Here is a 21,916-nt window from a genome sequence, read left to right as displayed (position 1 = left end):
GCAGAAGAAGTGTTTACCACCTGTGATAGCACCCGCAATGCCAAACTCTGTAGAAGTGGAGTACCCCCTCCATGCATGTTCCACCACTCAAGAGCAGAAAAATGCTCTCGATCTTGAATTGCATGCATGCTCCCAAATGGACCAGTGTTGAGCATATAGTTGCTCACCTGTCTCCGTACCAATGCAGCCTCCTCATCATCAGGGATTAATCTACTCAATGCAGCCATATATTTTTCGTGAACCTCTCTATCTTGGTGTGGTTTTTTCCTGCTTCCCCCCCCAGGTGCTGGTTTTGAAAGCCATGATGGATGATAGTATTTAGGTGTCAAAACATATGCTAATGCATGCAATGGAATATTTAGCATTTCCCATCGGTTTTGCACCTCTACACGAATATAATTGTACAAGGTGGTATCTCTAGGCTCAACAATGTCTTTAATCTGCCCCAACATGCTATCCATTTGCTCATACACCTCCCCAATTACTGGTCGATCTGAATCTGCAAACTTGATCATGTAATAAATTGGTTTGGTGAATTGCAAAACATATTTAACCTGTGACCAAAAGTAAGTGTCAAGAACAGTGTCCTTGACTACATTAGCACCATCTGTGTCATTGTTAATTTCATCCCATGTTTCAGCACACACTAGATTAGTTAAAGCTTGTCTCACCCTCACTAGCCGCCTAAAGGTGAGGTAATAACTAGCAAATCTTGTCTTTGCAATTTTAAGCAATTGCAACTTGGAGTAAGTGCCATAGAAGTAGTTTACCCTTGTATGCCCTGTGATGAATTTAATGAGCTGCTTCCCTTTCCTGTAAACATCAGCAATCCACCCACAATCTTTGTGTTTCACAATATCATGCATCAAAAGGTTCAATGTGTGAACCAGGCACCCAGACCAAAAGATGTGTGGATGAGTACGCTCAATAATTTTTCCTGCTGCCTTACAATTTGCTGCATTATCTGTGATCACTTGAACCACATTATTCGGACCAACATCTTTGATTGATTTCAATAGGAGATCTGCAATGTTTTGTGCAGTTGCACTGATGGAGGAGGAGTCATGACATGCAATAAATACTGCACCACTAGAAGAAACACCAAGAACATTTATCAAATGTTGGTTTCTAATATTTGTCCACCCATCTGATACAATGGATACCCCATAATCCACCCACTCATGTGTAAAACGTGTCAAAGCTCTTTGAACCTTAGATTTTTCTCTTTCTAATAACACTGTTCTAGCTTTCTCATAGTTGGGGGCCTTGTATCCTTTTGGGGCTTCATTGATGGCCTTTACCATTTCATGCCAATAGGGAGAGCGAAGCACATTGAATGGTACACCGCAAGCACAAAGAAAACAGACTATCTTTCCATCCACATCATCCCTCCCAGCAACATTAAGGAAATCCCCTATTGTTTTTCTACCTCCAGAGGTTGCAGAAGTACCATGAGGAGATGGGCAACTACCAAATTTAGAGGTTGCACTTGATTCAGAATGAGTTTTTTGTTTCTTGTTTTTTTGTTGTGCAGCCATCTCTATTTGGATGTATTTTCTTCTTTGTTCAGTTGAAATGTTTGGGCAAATTTGTACCCCCACAGAACCCTTTTTTTCATCACTGTCCAGCACCCCACAAAGATGCCTCCTCAGACGGGTATATGAACCCGTATATGGTTTTCCTCCATGACAACCATGAGGGCACACAAATTTGTAAGATCCACCACCCTTTCCCCCATCAAGTTTGGTCACATAGTTCCACAAGGGATTTGATGTACCTTTCCCATCTTGTGCTTCAGTGTCCCCTTCAAGTTCATCCCCTTCCTCTTCAAACCCTTCCTCCTCATCATACATTGGGTCACTACTATTAGGACCAAGTTCATCCCCTTCCTCTTCCCCTCTATTCCTCACCCTTGCCATCATTAAAACCAAGAGTGGAATGATACATAGAAGCCAAAAGAACACCATCTTGGAATATGGATATAGGTGGTGGACAACCTGTAAATAAAGGAGCAAGTAGAAACAATGGGAAAGAGTAGGAGAGGGAGGAGAAAAATACAATTTTTTTTTCAAAAAAACAAGGGAGTTTGGGCTTTGAACTTACCTCTTTAGCTCTTGTAGATGAAGTCCTCCAAGCTCTTGCTCCAAGCTCCTCCTCCTTCTCCTAGCTCCTCCTTCTTCACTCCTCCAAGCTCTCCTCTCTTCTCCTCTCCTTTCCTCTCTTCTCTTCTCCTCTCCTCTCTTCTCTTCTCCAACTCTCATAAACTCAAAGTGAGAAAATGAGAAGAGAATGGGGGCTTTATTCTTTTCTAAAGTCACCCTAAACTCACCCTAAACTCACCCTAACCCACCCCCTCATGCTTAGTTAAGTTAAATTTTAAAAGAAATTAAAAAAAAATTATGTTTATTTTGCTGCCCCGCGGGTTGCGCCCGGGTTGCGTGCGGGTTGCGCCCGGGTGGCGTGCGGGTGGCGTGCGCTTCCGGGCAGGTTGCGTGGCGCAACCTCTTGCCCGAATCGCCTTCCGAAGCGCGATTCCAGGGGCAACGCAACCTAAATGGCAGGAATCGTTTTTAAAAATAGGAATCGCGCCACCTAAAATTCGGAATCGCGCTTTGCCTGGAGATTCCGGAACGATTCCGTACGGGTCGCGATTCCGGCTTTGGATCCGGGGGGGGGGGGGGCGATTCCTGCAACTATGGCCCAAACCCTTTCAGGGTATTGGAGATTTCATGTGCCCCAACCTTTCCACCAAATTTCATGGCTAGAGCACATCCGATGCTACCACAAATCAACACTCCCTCTTAGCGAGGACTGTGCTCCTGTAATACTCCTCACTAAGCATTACTCTGATCATCTGACATCGGTCTCTGTGCTGATGTTAGGCCTGCTGCCCACCATCCTCTGCACTGTTGCATCCTGTACTACTATCCATGGCCCTGTCATTGCCACTGCTGCATCTGTACTGTAACTCCCTCTGCATCTATGCTGCTGTTGGTTCTTTCTCCCAACACTGCATCCGCATTGCAACTCCTCTCATCATACTACATTGTGTTGCCCACTACTACACTGCAACTCAGTTACTGAGAAGTAACTGATCTCCCAACTCTGACCTCTCTGTTGGGCTAGAGACCCTCCTGATGCTGAAGCTCCCTCTGCCGCTGAGAAGTGCTCCCTCTCTGACCTCTGCGCTGCTGGAACAACTCCCTGCATCTCGCACTGTTGCACACCTCTCTGTGCCATTCTGCACTGGTGCAACACTCCTGTGCCTCTCGCACTGTTGCAGCTTGTTAGCCTCGCGTTGTCTCGGGACTCCTGCACTGTAGCTCTCTCTATTGCTCCATCCACATCCATATCTACCCACATCATCCAATCTTGCTACTCCTCTTCGGGGCTTCCGTAGCAAGGTCTAATCTAAGAGGCTGTGTACCTCGAGGATCCTACCCCTCATCGCCTGTAGTCTGCCTGACTACAGCGCGATGTCTCCCCACTTCTTCTCATGTGGTGCATGTGCACTCATGGCACAGTCATCGTCTATCAAAACTTCCTTCTCTGCCCGTGCGGGCGCTGTCTTAGTCTCGGAAGACTCTCCCTTACTCTTCTTCCTCGGACACTGGGTTGCATAATGACCCAGCGCCCCACAGTGGAAACACTTGATCTTGGAGAGATCCTTCTTCTTTTTCTTTTCCTGCTTTCCCTCAGATGCTAGGGCGACATCTTCCTCCTCTTTCTTGACTTTGATCCCCTTGCTGCTGCTACCCGTCTTCGACTGTCATTTGATCTCTCACTGGCGAAGAGCCGCCCACATCTCATCCCAAGGTGGAAGTGTCCCTCTGCCCAGTATACTCTAGACAAATACCTCCTAGTCTTCCGAGATTGCATTTAGGGCCATTTTCACCATCAACTCCTGATCCGGCGTTGCTTCTATAGTAGTCAACTGATCTCGGATGTCGTTCAGTTCTCCGAGGAAGGTGTCGATCGGTTCTCCCTTCTTCATCTGATACGACCTCAACTGGTTTTCAAGTAACATTTCTCTCTGCACAGAAGTATGCTGGTACAATTTCTTGAGGGCCTCGCACATCTCATATGCTATTTCCTTCTCGACCATGTGTGGTACTACATGGTCCTTGACCCTGTCAAGGATGATGCTCTTGGCCCTTGCCATTGCCTCCTTGTACTTGTCGTTGTCCTTGGGGTTGACTGGGATGGCTATAACCTTTAAGGCGAAGTTCTTGACACGATTTTGTCAAGTATGGATAAGATTCTGGCCTTCTAGACTACAAAGTTCGACACTCCGTCTAGTCTATCCTGGTCTCTTACTCCATGTAGCGCCATCATGCTCTTCTACTTCCCTCCTGGAAGTTCTTTGTTCGACTCCTCCGAGTCTCTGCTTCTCGTCTAGAAGTTCTCTTCTAGACTCCCTCCTAGTCCCAATTTCCCTCCTAGAAATCCTTCTGCCGTTGTCGAGATGCCCGCTACTCTGATTATCTTGTGCGACCGTGCCATTGATCCGAGTTCCTCGGCTAGAAACCCTCGGTAGGAACTCCCTACTCTTATCCTTGCTCTGTCAGGTACTGTTCTGACTACACTACCTCACCAGCTCCACTCTGCAATATTCCCACAGCCTTCTAAACCCTAGCAACCTGAAGGTGAAAGCTCCTAGGCACTGCACAATCCTGACACCAGCAACCCAACCTCTTTAGCCAACTGTGTTAGCCCTACCAGCTTTTGCGTGGCTCTGCGTGAGGCTCCTTTTGCCTTCCTTAGCCTCTGCGCTGCCTCTTCCCGGCTCACCCTTGATGATGCAAACACTGCGTCACCCTACCCTTGTTGCTGCTCTGCTAGAAACAACTTCTATCACCTCGGGACAACTGTTTTCTGCTGCTATTGCTCTGCTCAGATGATGTCCTTAGTCCTCTTGTGATCTGCAATCACGCTCTAATATCATGTTGAAGTTTCTAAGTCTACTTAGTTAGAAACCCTCCATGCACTTTATCTGATTTATTCCTACCTACTTGTTATGTTACTTAACAAGTTATTTACAATGTAAATACTAAAAATAAACACTAGAGCATGCTCAACATATTACATATCAACAACTAAAGGAAACAGAAACAATCACTCCATATGACACCATTATTTTTGGACCAATGTCCTCGAAAAAACCCAATGTGGAAAAACCTATGCAGCTATCTGAGGGTTTTCTTATTAGCCAATATCAGAGTACAATCTAGGTGCCGAAACTGGCCTACCCAACAGAGAATTTCCTTGGCAATAATACCTCTCAGTTTGAGACAAATCTCTTGGCTGAAACCCCGGATAATCCTTCCGATAGCTCCTCAGCAACAATCTGCCCCAGAAACCCCTGTGTCAACCTCTCTCTGGACTGCGTCAGCTCCTCTCTGCCCAGTGTTGGTCCTGCGTCACCCTGGATGGGTCTGCGTCAGCCTTAGGAGGCCCTGTGTCATCCCTCTGGCCCTCTGCGTCAGCGACGCTGGCCTCTCTGAGGCTCTGCACAACTCCCAGCTGCCTCTGCATGGCCCTTCGTGAGCCCTGGCTGGCTCTGCGTCACTCTCTCCGACCACTGCGTTGCTCTCCCAACACTATTTCTGCCTCTCTGTCTCTCTATCTTAGCAAACCCCGCTCTAGAGAATAGAATGACTGATCACTTTGGTGTACTCTCCAAGTGACCCTCAAGCCCCCTCTTATACTTTTCTTGTTGACATATCAACGACCGAGATTAAATCCCTAATCAACGACTAAGATTAGATCTGGCTTAATCCATGTCTTTTGGACCATTCTAACACAGTTATATATTAATCCACATTAATATTTTAATTTCCCTAACTTTAGACTTATGGATTTCATTAAAAATATTAGTTATTTTAATATCTGTTGAAATTTTTAGAATCTGCCCAAACCCTTTCTAGATATTGGACATCTCATGTGCCCCAACCTCTCCACAAAATTTCGTGCCTAGAGCACATCCGATGCTACCACAAATCAACAACTGCCTCTACGTGAGCCCTTCTGGCTCAGCGTCAACCCCTCTTGGGTACTACGCTGCCTCCTTCTGGTGTCTCTCTGCCTCTAGCTGTGTATCCTTGGCTCAGGAGAAGATTTTCCAACCAAACTATCCTTGCCCCTCACTACAAAAGCTCATTATTGAAATCTCCCGGCAACTGCTCTGCTTCAGAAAATCGAACTTCTAAACTCACACTGTGTGTCTTCCAAATGACCCTCAAGCTTCTTTAAATAATCTCCTCATTGACATTCAACGGCCCAAATTAGAAGCTAATCAATGGCTAAGATCGTTTTTGCTAGATCCTTGTCTTTTTCTGGAAGTTACACCCACAGTTAGATTAATACCCATTAATTATTTTAATTTCCTAAGTTTAGACTTAAGGTCCCATTAAAATTAATTAATTATTTTAATAAAACTGTCTCCGAGTGGAATTTCCCAAAACGCTTTCTGGGTTCTTTGGAATACATGTGCCCAAGCCTTCCTGCAAAATTCGAGACTTAGATCACATCAAATGCTACCAAAAATCAACACTCCCTCTTAGCGAGGAATGTGCTCTAGCAATTCAACCTGCTGAAGCATCACTTTGTTCTGTAACATCTCCCTCTGTGTTGCTGGCGTTTGACATGTTGTCCACCAACCACTGCGCAGATGCTGCATCAGTACTGCTGCTGTCAACACCGCATCCGTACTGCAACTCCCTCTGAATTTCTGCATCCGTGCTGCTGCTAGCACTGGCACTGCCAACTGCCCCTGCACTGCAAACTGCTACTGCTACTGCATTAGTAACGGAAAAACATGCCTAATTACTAAAATAACTGTGTTCAGTATGATACCATGTGAATGCTGGATCTTGATTGCTGTTAGCCTTTGCACTGACCCTCTGAATCTACTGCGTTGCTGCTGACCTTTGCTCTGTGCCATCTCCACTGTTGCCAACTCTGCTCTGTGCTATTTAGTCTCTGGCGGTCCTAGCCACTGCAACTTTTTCTCTGACACCCCTCGACACCAATGGTGCGAAAATCGTTATCGGTATTAATTTGGCGAGTGGAAAAAATCAGAAAAAATCGAAAAAATCGGGAAAAAATCGGTAAAAATGGGGAAAAAATCGTAAACTACAAAAATTTTCATTTTTTTTCAATTTTTTTAATATCTAAAGCATCTAAAACATAAAATAAATACATTGACACATAAATATGATAAAATAACTAATATATATGATGTGTAATATCATTTCTAGTGCTACATAACACATAACAGTGAATCATGTCCTGAATAGTAAGCCCCGACTCCTGAGTCCCAACTCAACCTCAAAATATCAACAAAAAATATAATAATGTATCTCATATCATGAGCCATAATTTCATATCCTCTGCCCCTCTTGCGAGAAAATGCAATAGCTTTCCCTTTCCCATTAGATGTAGATGCCGGTGGAGTTGGCAGTGGACTCCGCTGTGCTCTAGAAGCTGAAGAACTAGGAGCTACAGGAGGTAGACCACGTCCTCTACTGGTGGTAGGGGTAGCCCGGGTAGGTGGTGTCACTTTCTCCTCCTGTTGTTCCTCCTCCTCCTCCCCCTCCCCCTCTATGCCTTCCACTACCTCCTGCTCTAACCAATCATTGGCAGACTCCATGAGAGGCCTCTCGTTCTCAACCCTCCATGCAGTAGTGGTGTCAATCTCATCCAATGAGATGGCCTCCATATCAGGTATCCTCTAAAGTTGTCTCACTCACAATTGAAGATTGTAGTAGACGTAGACCATGTCATTAAGTCGTTGGGATTCCAACCTGTACAAAGATCATTAAATAATAATTATAAAAAAAATATTGTTTAATTAATTCAAAAAATTAATTGGAAATTTGCAATATTTTAAGTTTTAAGTTTAACCTGTTGCGCTTCTTCTTGTGTATTTTTTTAAATACACTCCAATTGCGCTCGCATCGTGAGGAACTACATGTTTGGCTGAGGATTCAAATGGCAAGCTTTTGCAGATGGGGTACCCTGGCAACATAGATTCTCCACCATGCATCTACAACAAAATTACAAATAAAATTTTGAATAAACATAAGAAAACACAAAATTTGAAAGTTGAAGCAAAGTATGAAGTTATGAACTTGAAGAGACAATGAAATTTGAAACAATCTAAAAAATACGTGGCATTTTAGTTGTCCTATTAGTCACAGTCATCTCAAAGCCAAATGTGCAACCTGCCATCTTGTATGTCTCCATTTCTTTGGAGTTTCTGCACGTTTTGCTGGAGATCGCACCATCCTCTGAACACACACTAAGAATCCATCCATGATCTCAGCATCAAATACGAACCCACATGGCTAAGAAAATGCGGGGTTCAGGTAGATCCCTGCAGCATGAATGGGACGATGGAGTGTGTTGTTCCATCATTCATTAATCACTTCCAATAGGAGGAGTTGTTTCTGAAACCTCTCATCTCCTTTATCATCATAGTAGGCCCGAACGGATTCTTTGGCCCTGTCCATGGCCTCATACAAATAGCCCATTGCGGGTTTTTCACTGTCAACTAATCGAAGAACCTTTACCAAAGGTTCAGTAACGGTGCAATCCTTCTGCACTCCCACCTAGAAGTCTTCCCAGTATGAAACTAATCTGCATATGGCCTCTCCCTCTGGTTTGCGGCTCATTGTCAAAGCACGCCACTCCTCTGAAAGAAACATTCTTTTCACATCCCACATAGAATTCAAGAGGGATTGAAGAGATATGAAACTGGTGGCAAATCGTGTAATGGCGGAGCGCACCAACTCCTTGTTGTTGGTGAATTTTCTCATCAAGCTAAGTACAGATGTATGATTATATATAAATTTTGTAATGCTTTTTGATGAGTCAACAATATCTTTGACAAAAGGAAATTTTTCCTATGTCCTTCAACATCAAATCAATACAATGTGCAGCACAATGTGTCCAAAATAAAGTAGGATGCCTCTCCATAAGCATCCTGCCAGTAGCAACATAATTTGCAGCATTGTCCGTTATGACTTGGACAACATGTTCTACACCCACCTCCAAAATAAACACATCCAACAAATCACATAAAGTTTTTGCATCTTTGATATGTGAAGATGCATCAATAGATTTCATAAACATTGTCCCCTTGGGACAACTAACCAAGAAGTTTATAAGGGTTCTTCCCTTTTGGTTTGTCCAACCATCTGACATCACTTTGCATCCTATTTGTGCCCATGATTCCCTAAGCTCCTCCAATCTTTTGGTGCAGTCAACCTTTTCATCTTGAAGAATCTGACCTCTAAAGTCATCTTAAGAAGAGATTTTGTACCCTAGGCCAACAATTGCAATAGCATAAACAACAGGCTGGAAAAATGAATTATTCCTTGCAACGCTGAAAGGAATATCACTCCAAAGGAAAAATTTGCCCAAAAACTTGTCAATTTGTTCTTTCTCAGTTTTTTTAATCATTGAAGTGATAGATGGTCATGACCTAGGCGTGGTTCTAGGAACAAAAAATGATGAGGCAGCTGCCAGGTTGGTTGTAGATATTGATACTGAAGTAGAACTAGTTTCACTTCTTTGTTCACTTGAGCCTAACACCCTCCCTGCTAGTTGCTTCTTCATTTCTGCTTTGGCCACTCTCTTGTGCTCTAATTCTTCCAATGATTTGATGGCTCTTCGGATGATTTGCGCATTTGTATTTGTGCAAGGCCCTACATCAAATCCAGGGATTTGTGCAAAGTGATACTTCAACCCCCCTTGACATATGATGCTTACACAACTTGCAAGTCAAGTTCATTCTATCAAACTCTCCATCAGGTTCACGAAATTCCCACAGAGGGTCCAATTTCCTTGGCATGTTTGTAACTTGGTTAACTCTTGAGGTTTAATGTAAGATGAAGTTTGAACTTTGAAGTTGAACCTATGGCACAATAAGTATTGCAAGTTACAAAAAAAAAAAAAAAATTACATACATGACACAACCCATTGAATTTTTGACAATTTAACAAACAAAAAAATCTCAATTCAATCCAAAATGAACTCTCTCCATTCTATGCAACAAAAGTGAAAAAAACACCATCAAATCCACTCAAAAATCTTTGATAAACAATGGGTTATAGAAACCCAAGCAAAAACAAGAAAAAAACAAAACAAAATGGCCAAATTTGGTGCCCATACCTGGAAACTACGGTTTGCCAGAGAAATTTGATCCAAAGATGAAGTTCTCTTGCTTGAGATGCTAAAATCTCCAAGCTTCCTCCTTCTCTGCCGTAGTACACGCCTTCCAGGGTTCCTCTTCTTCTCAGCTCTCAATCCACCTGGGTTTTTCTCCTCCTCAGCTCCCAATCCACCAGGGTTTTTCTCCTCCTCAGCTCCCAATCCATGCCGTTGCTACTGTCTGTTCAAAATGAAAAACAAAAATTCATTTTTTGCCTTATAAAACATGCTGTTCGCCACCCCTGCGATTATTTCAGATCGAATCGCGATTAATTCGTAATAATAGTGATAATTTGAAGTTAGCGCAATTATTTAGCGATTTTTTTTTTAACGTATTAATCAAGCAATAATATTAGCATTTTAAACTAACTGCGATTTTTCGATATTATCGCAATTTTCGCAACACTGCTCGACACCATCCGACAGTAGTCTGTCTTGCTACCACAAAACTGGGCTCTCGTAGCAAGGTATTGATCAAAGAGGTGGGCTCCTCAAGGATCTTGCCCATCTATAGCTCCTTCGAACTACAGCTCCAAATCCTGGAGGTATCTCGGCTGTCATGGCGAACTCCTCCTCCTTAATCTTCGCAGGTGCAACCTTCGGATTGTGCTTCTCATCTTTTTCCTTCTTCTTGAGAGGACACTGTGTTGCGTAGTGACCCATTTCACCACACCTGAAGCACTTTATCTTCGAGACGTCCTTCTTCTGCCTCTGCTGCTCCTGCTACCCTTTTGATGCAAGGGATGCATTCTCCTCTTCCTCCTTAGGCTTTGACCCATTGCTGCTGCTTCCATCAAGCTTACACTTGACTAGATCTCTCCTCAATTCCTCTTCCTTAAGAGCTGCCCATGTCTCATCCCAATTCGGCAAAGTCTCACTGGCCAGGATACTCTAGACAAAGACTTTCGAATCATTTGAGACAGGAACTGAGGGCCAGTATAACCAACTCGGAATCTTGAGGTGTAGACCCCACAACTAATAACTCATCTCGGGTTTGCTGAAGCTTCGTGAGGAACAGATCTACACGCTCTCTCTTTTGCATCTGTGAAGATTTTAGTTTATGCTCTAAGTACATCTTTCGCTGCTTGGAAGATCCTTGATTCAACGTAGACAATGCATCCCACATCTCCTTAGCAGTCCCTCTGCTAGCGATGTGATAGACTACATGATCCTTCACTTTGTCAAGGATCATTCTCTTTGCCTTCGCCATTTCTGCCTTATACTTCTTTAGCGGATCCTGATATGCAAGAGTAACCGCCACGCTGTTGACATATGTCTTGAGAGCATGCTCATCTAGAAGGAATGACATTCTCGCCTTCTAGATGATGTAGTTGGATGCCCCATCCAACTTGTCCTGATCTCTGAAACCACTGGTTGCCATTTCTGCCACGAAAAACTCTCGAATTTCTCCTCTCTTCTTCTTACTGTTGTTGCTCAACCAATAAGAAAACGAACTTCTTGGCGGGAAGTCTACTGAGCAAAAACTCCCTCACTGTGCTTCTTTTCTCTTTTGACGTCTTTTTGCCCAGCAAAACAACCTGTAGAAAAATTGTGTCCCACTAACTCTTCCTCACGCTGAGGCTTTAGGGCTTCTCCCTCTTCCACGATAAGATTTCGATCTGGAAGCCCTTCTCTATGTCTTCTCACTTAGAGAGAGACTGCTTCGAAATTCAACCCTCCGACTAGGATTGCGCAAACCCCTCTGGGGATTCGAACAATTGCCTCTTGCAGCTTTTTCGACCTCCTTTTCTGCTCAACGTTGGGTTCTATGGCACTGTTCTTCTTGCTTCGCCTGCACTAGCTCTGAGACCATGTGAAAATTCCTTAAACCAACGAATTCCTACTGCAGCACTGATGATATTTCTTCTACTTGTTAAATTTACATGAACAAGTTATTTGCAGTTTCCTATGACATATATTGAAATACATACACTACAACCTACACCAATTAAATTATATGCCGAAACAAGAACAAAACAATAGAGAAAGATACAACACACATGACAGTTATTTTTGGACAAATGTCCTTGGAAAAACCCAATGCGGGAAAATCGGTGCAGTAGATCTGAGGGTTTTTATTATTATGCAATAGTTTTCTGAATACAACTTCTGGATGCCCTCCCGACAATCCAATTACAACAAAATATTATTGACAGAAGAAATTTGTGAGATTACCTCACTCTACCTGGGAAGTCCTGACTGATCTGACAGCTGAATTGCGAGTTCCCCGACTACTTCTGCATTGCCCTCGCATGGGCCCTGCATCAGCCTGAAAGGCATTGTGTCACCTCAACGTTGGATTGATTTGCTCTCTCGGAGCTTTGATGTCAACCCTCCCGGCTCAGGACTGTTGGAAATACTGAGAAGGGGGGTGAATCAGTGTTCCTTATCAATTAGCACTTTTAAATCTTTTCAGAGCATTAGTTAATCTTCAATTATTATTAATGTTTTTGCAGTAATAACAGTAAATAAAAGAACACAGTGGGTACAAGAATTTTAAGTGGAAAACTCCCTCCGGGTCAAAAGCCACCGAACACTTTTCTAATAAATTCGTTAATCTTCAGCTCTAACTGAAATGAAAGCAACAACTTTCTAGAATTCTATAAAAGCATTCTTCTCTAGCTCCCACTGGAAGGACGCCCCAACGCCTTGGTTTCTTTAGTAATCAATTGAATGGATGCCCCAACACCCTAGCTAGCCATAACTTGCCCTAGCACCATCCTACCACCCTGAAGTGTTCACAGGCCCCAACCTATAGGCGACTTCATACACCTACCTAACACCTCCCTGCCACCCTGTAATGACTGAAATGAGACAAGAGTGTGGATTCCCGTACCAGGGACGACGATCCACAATACAATATGATTTACAATGATTTTGACCGAACACTCAATCACACTATGACCTGCAACCCAACCATGACATCATCCCAACAGAGACTCCTATACCTCACAATAATGCCTTTTCAACTCTAGGCAGATTGACTCTTTTACAATAATGACTCTTCCAATGATGACACTTTTACAAATGGCTCTTTTACAACTTTACAATGATGACTCTTGGCCTTGACACTTCTTCACAATATGCAAATGGCTGTCGTGTCTTCAAAAGGATGTCCCGTTGACTCTTGGCCTTGATACTTCTTCACAATATGCAAATGGTTGTCATGTCTTCAAATGATGTCTTGTTGCAATGCCTCCTTTGATTTGATACTTCAGCTTTTGAATTCTTGCTTGAAGTTGTACTTGAATCTTCTTCTACCTGCATGCAAAATTTGCCTGGCGAAACCAATACCAAAACAAAACAAAATACCCTTCAACTTACCTTTGCCTACAAAACACATGTAAGTGCATAATAATGAATAAATACAAATTAAAATTGCATTGCGTACCTGAAGTGTGCTTGTCACTTTTGTTGTTGATTTGTTGCAGCAGTAGAAAAAGACTCCCACTCTTGATATAGGCCTGCTCTCTATGCAAGACTATATCCAAAGCTGACCTAAAGATATATACAATAAAAATTGATGACAGACCTTAGACTTGTGATGGACCAAGTTCTAAGTACAACAACATAGACCATTCCATCAACTATGACAAGACAAGTAACATGAACTTACAACATCATATAGATTTAGCAAACTTGGTGTAGCATCAAGAATATGTAGCATAAAATGTGTAGTATAAAGAATAGGACATCTGAAATACTAATTGTGACATATAGAGACATAGAGATATAACCGAGACACTGTATATACTTACATCGTCCTACAAAATCATATGTCAGAGATGATACTCAAAATTCAAACGTAAACACTAATCATACATACCTTATTGTAGGAGACTTACCCTTGACTGTTGATGTGTGGTCCTTACTGCAGTGATCCTTGAATGCATGTTTTTTCTTGCCTTATAGGAGCTCGATATTGAATTTGTTGTATCTATGTAATTTCAGATCTCCAAGGTCTAAAATTTTGTCTTGTGGTAGCCCTCTGAGTCCTCTTTCCAACCCCATAGGTCTGATTAAGATTGGATTCTTCAAGAAAGAGTTATGCCCAATCTCCCACGATGACCTGATTATAGACTAGTTCAGTAGAGCGAACTTGTACGAAGTGCCACGTGTCATAGTTACGACTTTAGGTCTTGAAAATGCTACTCAACAAACTACAGTCCGTCTTTTTTTTGTGACTATTTACGAAATTTGATTCCAATGCTCAAAGAGAAAGTTATGACGATTTCCCAACGTCATCTGTTTGACATGGAATTTGGGAGTGTGCAAAAATCCTAACTTCCTCATATCATATCTTCGAAAATATAGCGAACCAAGATTTGAAATTCGGTCATGAGGTTCATCAAGATTTCGGCTCAAATGGGTTTTAATTTTAGCTTCTGAAGTTTCGTATAAAAAACGTTATAGTGAAAATGCCACGATGGCCTGTTTGAAGCCACAAAATCCCTACTAGAGGAGGATATGAGGGTCATTATTTATATGAATGTCTTGAGTTGAGAGGGTCCTCAACAAGTGAACGTTGGAGGGATTTTAGGAGCAATTTTTTTATTAATTATTGACTATTTAATGACCACAACCAATTATGAGTGCCATGCCACAACTCCATAGGGTTTTAGCCCACTAACTGGGGTTACTAACTTCAAACATGAATATCTCTCAAACCGTGAAGAATTACTTGGCATGCCATATATCAACGGAAACATCTCGACGAGTAGAATACATCTAGAAGATCATTGACTTAGAATAGAGTAAGTTGTCAAGTCAAAATGCCCATGCAAGATCAGGGTAGCCCCTGGTGCTGCTTGGGTTGACATCAATGACAACCACTGATTGACAAGAACGTCAAACTCCAACAAATTTTTAGACTTCTGCGTGGAGGACTGCACTGCCTCTGCGTGAGCCCTTCTGGCTCAGTGTCAACCCCTCCTGGGTATTGTGCTGCCTCCTTCTGTTGTCTCTCTGCCTCTTTGCTGCGTATCCTTGGCTCAGAAGAAGATTCTCCAACCAAACTATCCCTGCCCCTCACTGCAAAAGCTCACTATCGAAATTCTCCCGGCAGCTGTTCTGCGTCAGAAAATCGAATCTCTGAATTCACTCTGTGTGTCTTCCAAATGATCCTCAAGCTTCCCTAAATAATCTCCTCGTTGACATTCAACGACCTAGATTAGAAGTTAATCAATGGCTAAGATCATTTATGCTTCATCCTTGTCTTCTTCCAGAAGTTACACCCACAATTAGATTAATACCCATTAATTATTTTAATTTCCTAAGTTTAGACGTAGGGTCCCATTAAAAATAATTAATTATTTTAATAAAACTGCGTCCAAGTGGAATTTCCCAAAACGCTTTCTGGGTTCTTTGGAATACATGTGCCCAAGCCTCCCTGTAAAATCTGAAATTTAGAGCGCATCCGATGCTACTAGAAATCAACACCTCGCAGAGGCAGCAATTCTTGAGACCACCTGCATGTAATTCGTAGCCCTCAATTGCCTAAGCTATCCTAACAGGATAAATGTAAGTAGTGTTTTAGGAACGTCTTAGTGTAAGTTTGTGGCGTTGGCTCACAAGCTAATCTTGAGATAATGTCCAAAATGAAGGGCAAACCACATTTATGAGACCTACTGGGGCTGTTGTAGCATTAAATAGGTTATATTTCATGCTTCCTAGTATTAGTAATATTTTATATCAACTGTCTGAAACTGAAGTTCGTTCTTTACAATTTCTTCTATTCAGTAACAGACCCTATGTTTACATTTAGTCTCTTATCTGTGTATTTGGAATATTAGACGATGGATGTTTATAAATCTTTAAGTCATTGAATATTGTTGGCAATCTTCATGCACTTGTGTTAGGAAAAATGTCTCTTTACAAACTTTAGTCTGTGCTTAGAAAAAACAATCTGTGATTCTGCATATGTGAACAGGTCAATAACATGTTTTCTCGTGTCATAAAATTTCCTGTATGACTTGTGCCAGGTATGCTTCAAATGACATTGGTTCAGGATGCCATGTACATTTAAGTTTATGGCAAAATGGCAAGAACAAGTTTATGGCTGAAGATGGGTCAATTACTAAGCATGGTATGTCCACAATCGGGGAAGAGTTTATGGCTGGAGTCTTCCATCATCTTCCGTCCATATTGGCCTTCACAGCTCCATTGCCAAACAGGTAAGACAACAGGGACCATTAGCCTTGCCATGGATTTCCATTGCTTCTATAATCAGTCTCTAGATAAAGTTTATTGCTTTCAAATATCCTTTGGCAGAGGTTCCTTCAGGAAGTGAAAATGAGCTGTTTATTTAATTCTTCAATAAAAACATATAGGCCTAAAAGTGCCCTCTTTTTATGGTTGTCTTTCACTACTGTTCCCATCAACTTTTAGTTTCAGTTCAGTCACGATATGCTCCCCTCAGCTACTCTATTTTTCTGACCTATGATTGCAGAGGCACTCTTCTTTTGGTCTTATCCACAGAACATGTATGCTCTATCCTCCCATGCATTATGCCATCTGCTTTCAGGGTCTCGTCGTTCTTCCTTGTTCTCATTGCTTTGCAGTTTTTCTTCTCTTACACTTATTTACCAGGTTGACATGTTCCACGATTGTTATCCACTTGAAGTTTTGACAATTTTCAAGTTTTGAATGGGCCTTTAGAACTTGTAAATGGTTATGATTCAAGCGAATAATGTTTCTTCTCACAGAAAACAATTGCTACAGTATTTAGTAAAACATTCCCACCTCAACAGGACATGTACTGTTATTTTCAACCAAGAAAATGAGACCTTTTGTGGCTGGTTTGGTTAACCCTTGGTATACATAATACATCTTTTAACTCTCAAAGGTATCTAGTGTTATGGAATCCATACTTCAATGAAAAGCATTGTTTTTCTACCTGGCTTCCACTTTAAACTGATCTTGTTGTGTAAAGCGAATATTTGTTAGTGTTTATTCTGAAGTAATGGGAATGACACTTGTTCTTTTAGCTTAATCAGAAGGAATTCCGATGCTAGTAGACGTGGGGTTATTACTTGGCAGGCTTACATGATATTGTTGAAGAGACATGAAAACCACCATTTGGTTGAGGACTTTTATATTCTCTTTGATTACAATTTGGAGTTCCCCAAGCATTTTTCTGAGTGAGCTAACACCCTTTCCTGGGAGGGTAGGAGGGTAGGGTTCTTCCATGTCTGAAATTTGAATTACATCTTCGAGACCTTCTATTACATGCTATTACCACGTCATCAAGTTTTTGTCCCTCCACCTTGTACTAGGTTCTAGTGTATACCATCAACCAACTTTACTTAGTTACTTTACCCCAAGAACATGAATTGCTCTGCTTGAGGCTATTCTGAAGAAACTTGAACTTCCGTAATACCAATTGATCTACAACTTTATGTGCTTGTGGGCCATGGCTTGTTACCTCTTTAACTCACATCTTAGTGGAAAAAAACCTAATCCACAGACGCAATCTTGAGGTAACCTTCAGACAAGTACCGCTATCACTTTAGTATAGTCATCGTCTTCACTTTCAGCCAACTCTCTAAAGGCCAAGGGGACTATCCCTAAGTATGTTATGAAGATGATTATCATATTTTGTTATTCAAGAGAGCTCCAGACTTAGCATGTAAATCCTAATTATGATAATTATATGATGCGAAGGCTTACTTTATGAAATACAAATTAGCTAAATCCAGTATGAGATATAACCTTGATAGTAGAGGGAGTCAACACCTCAAGAAATTTTAGATGTGATGTTTCTTAGTAGTCAATTCCAGTGTTTATAAAACCATGCATACATCAATTAGATCCAATTTAAGTAAACCGATCTATAATTTTATGGATCTATGAGTCAAACTTGATTTTATGATAAGGGTAATTTCCAGGATTTGAACAAGTGGGTAAAACCACTTGTTTAACATATCCAATTGATATGAAATTAAGCTCAATAAGTTGATTTGCAAATCTGATTTCTTATATGCAAATGTAAATCCTAGATTGGCCTAATTAACTGATAACTCCAGCGAAAGATATAAAATGAAGGTAACAACTAGGATTAATCACAATTAGTCTTTTATGAGTGTAGAATAAATTCCAGAATTGTGATCCAATTGAAACAAGTCTAAGAAATAATTTCTAGCTATGCAAAATGACTAGACATGAATTTGAAATCCAGTAAAAGATATTCAGGAATTTATGTTAGATTATCATAAAAAAAGAAAATAGTTTTTTTTTTAGATTTTTGTATGATGGTTAAAGGGAGAAACCAGTGCCAAATAAAATCTTAGGGCTAATGGGTCAATAACTATCTTAGAGGGCTTATTTTTCCTTTGTAATTAGAGAAGAAAATGAGGCATGGAAGCTCAGTGGATCCACCTTAATATTGTTGGAAAGATATGCAGAAATTTCACAAGGTTGGGCTGCAAAGGATACTCCTTCAACTTGCAACTTAAACATACCCTAGAATTGGAATTAACAAGCTTGCAAGTATTCCTCATATATATCGTGCACATTATTAGCCCCAAAACTACAGTAGAAAATGAGAAAGACGTGTTACCACACTACAATCCTTCCAAGTGGCAACTATACTCTTGAAATGGATCAATTCACCGGCCTTAATTCTTGATATTCAGAAAATGCTCTCTCAATTATTCTAACAACAACAAAATAACCAAGTGTGAAAATTCGCTTGAAATGCAGCAACTCAAATTAATTCTTCTAACTGATAAAATTATGCAGTTTATTTTGTTACAACAAGATAACAAATTAATCACACTGCAATTTCTTCACAATAAAAATGTTGTGGAAAATAAAATGCTGAAACTGAGAAAGTGCTAGAGCACACAAAAATATGACGCCGTTATTTTTGGACAATTGTCCCCGGAAAACCCAATGTGGGAAAACCGGTGCAGAAGATGAGGGTTTTATATTTATGCAGCAACAAATCTGAGTACAAATTTGGATGCCCAACTGGCAATCCTCCAGAAAAATATGCTGCCAAAAAATTTGGAGGAATTTCTTGCCTTTGCCACAATAGATCAAGCTTCTTTTGGCCTGCTCTCACTGCCTGACTGGTTGCTTGCACTGCTGAAGCCTGAAAATGGGCAAGTTGTACAGCCTCTGGAAGTCCTCCAACTGGGTCGTCTAGCCTCCCTCTATCATTGTAAATAAGTCGCTCTACCTTCTGGGTGATCTCCCAACCTCCGACAACTGAAACAACCCTCTTCTGATACTTTCGCTAGGGTTTCTGGCTTACTCGCTCTTCCTAGATGGATTTCCTGCAAAATAATTCGACCTCCCAATTACAGCTGCTTTGCTGCTGAAAATCTCTGCTGGAAATGTCTTTGTTGCTCCCTCAATCCTCCTTGTTTGGCTCAAACTTTCTTCCTGTATTGAATCCTGCACTGGATAGCTCGATCTACCCAAGGAACTCACTCTCCTAACTTTCACTGGATTTCACAAATGTGATTCGACGTTTCTTGCTCCAACCTCATCGACCTCCTCTTATAATCTCTAGTTAGATCACCAATGACCATGATTAAGTCCCCATCAATAGCTAAGATCATTTCTAAGTTGATCCATGTGAGTTTCAAGAGAATTCTGACCTTTTTCAATTAATTGTTGTTAATTAATCATTTTCGCTAAGTTAGACTTTGGAAAAATTTAATTACTGATTAATTAACTTAATTGAGTTGCTTCTAGGTGGATTTTCTAGAAATGATTTCTGGATGTTGGAGTCCTAGTGCTTCTTAGCCTCTCTGACCAAAGTTGAGACTAGAACACCATCCAATGCTACAAAAACTAACACTAAGGAGGGAAGCCTCTTATATAGAGTTTTAGGTTCAACATGTCCAATCCATTGGACCCAAGCCTCTTGTTGACCACTACCGGTCAACCGCCCATAGCAGTACACCCCCTTTTTCTTTGCAAAAAGGGTAGCGCTTGATCGACATGTCCGTGCCATCCTTCAGTCATTGATAGCTTGATCAATTTATGTTGTAAACCCAGTCTGCATATATAAATTGTAAATAATCTTAGCAGATATGAGTCATGTCTGTAAGTTGCCTTGGTGGACCTAATTTTCTAAGTGATAATCTACGTCCTGGAAGGTTTTTCGTCTCACCGATCCATGATCGGCAGAGTTTTCCTTCAGCCTAACCCCAAAGCCGGGATGGATTTTGTCACTAGAATCTTAGGAGAATCCTAGTGTGTTAATCTGCTAGATTATAGTTGTGTCGCAGAACTGGGTGATTTATGAGGGTCTATGTCAAATGGGTTTTCCCCCCTTGGGATGTAAAGTTGTAAAAGTCATGATGTAAAGTGTCTTGAGGGATAAGAAATGTTTTAATCCCCTCATAAGTCCTAAGTCTTAGGTCCTAGGTAATTTTCCCAAAAGCTAAGTTCAAGGATCCATTTAAAAATAAATAATAATAATAATAATAATAATAAATATAATAAAGTAAAAAAAACCTAAAAATAATAAAATAATAATATTTTGAGTAAATAAATGCAGAATTTCAAATTTTTAATACATTAAAAATTCGACGGATGAGATCAAGAGATATCTTGATCCTCATCGACGGTTGAGATCATTTTAACATGGATCACTCGAACTAGCTGTTGGGGATTTTTCCTTTAAATAGGGTGCTAGGGGTCACTTGAGATCAGATAGGATCTGTGAGTCTTGTGCTGAAGAAGCTCTCTTGTAGTCATTTTTTTTGTGCAATAAAGAAGACTTTGGGGTTAAAAATCTTGCTGGTGTTACTCTTCGGAAAATGCTGTAAGATTGTTCTATTTTTTCTGCATAATTTTATTTTCAGCCATTCATGATAGCTTAATGAAGATTGATCTAGGCACAGGTATCTTGTCTGATCTTTGAGGTTTGAATGATAGTTTAGATTCTGAAATATATTGGCAGGTATCTCCATTTGATCGGGGTTTCACTATTGTTTTCTCCTTCTATGTTGATGGTTGATTTTAAGCTGTGCAGGAAATCCTTTTTTCAGATTACCGGGCGTTAGGGGAAGTTCTCGGCTGAACCAGCCAACTCCCGGGTTGTGTTTTTTCTGAAAGAGCCCAGCCAGTTCTTGATCCCGGGCTTATCATTCGAAATATTTTTTATGAATGCATGCAGGGTTTTCTGAAGCGTTTTACATTAAAATTAAATTCTGATAATATTACTGTGATTATTGATAAATCTGGCTTCTTAAGAGCTTTCGGTTTGTAAATACTGTAATTTTTTTGCTGGATCTAGGGTTTTGATCTTGTTTACTGCACATATTATTTTTGGCGATTTTTTTTTTTACAGGTTGCAGGGTTTTCTGGAGATCTCTGAGGATTTATCCAAGCTGTTTTGCTGCCCAAGGGTTTCAATTTCAAGGGTTTTCAGATCTGGAAAATTTTTCACATCGGTTTCATTTGATAATCAGCTTCTGAGTTCTCACTGTCAGATCATCACCTGCTCATTTCCATCAAGCCCGCAGTTCTTTCTCTGCATGCTGCTATTCTTTTCATTGCTGCTCCTTCATTGGGTCTCCACGTCGTTCTCCATTCCACAACCGAGCTTACCTCAGGCTGCTCGCAAACATTTCATTGCCAACCAGCGTGTTTTTGCCTATTCATGCGTATCTACCTACTCTATTTTCTTTTGCGTTTGCTGCTCTTCAACGCAGCTCCAATCTTCACCTGCCCAGCTGCTTGC

General features: G+C 41.1%; 1 protein-coding gene across 1 annotated transcript in view; it reads left to right on the top strand.

Annotated features, from left to right (window-relative positions):
* Positions 1-21,916, top strand: part of LOC149186530 (protein fluG-like) — a 402,550-nt gene that overhangs the window by 268,817 nt on the left and 111,817 nt on the right. Inside the window, exon 15 of the mRNA XM_089411027.1 lies at positions 16,197-16,388. Within this exon, the coding sequence (XP_089267153.1) occupies positions 16,197-16,388 (192 nt within the window). The remainder of the gene's footprint in view (positions 1-16,196; positions 16,389-21,916) is intronic.

The sequence above is a fragment of the Pinus tabuliformis genome, chromosome 3_1, assembly GCF_031772625.1.
Source record: "Pinus tabuliformis cultivar Carrire ecotype Pingquan chromosome 3_1, CPIR1, whole genome shotgun sequence".
Lineage (NCBI taxonomy): Eukaryota > Viridiplantae > Streptophyta > Pinopsida > Pinales > Pinaceae > Pinus > Pinus tabuliformis.
The sequence above is the reverse complement of the archived record's forward strand: the minus strand, read 5'-3'. Positions and strand labels throughout refer to the sequence as shown.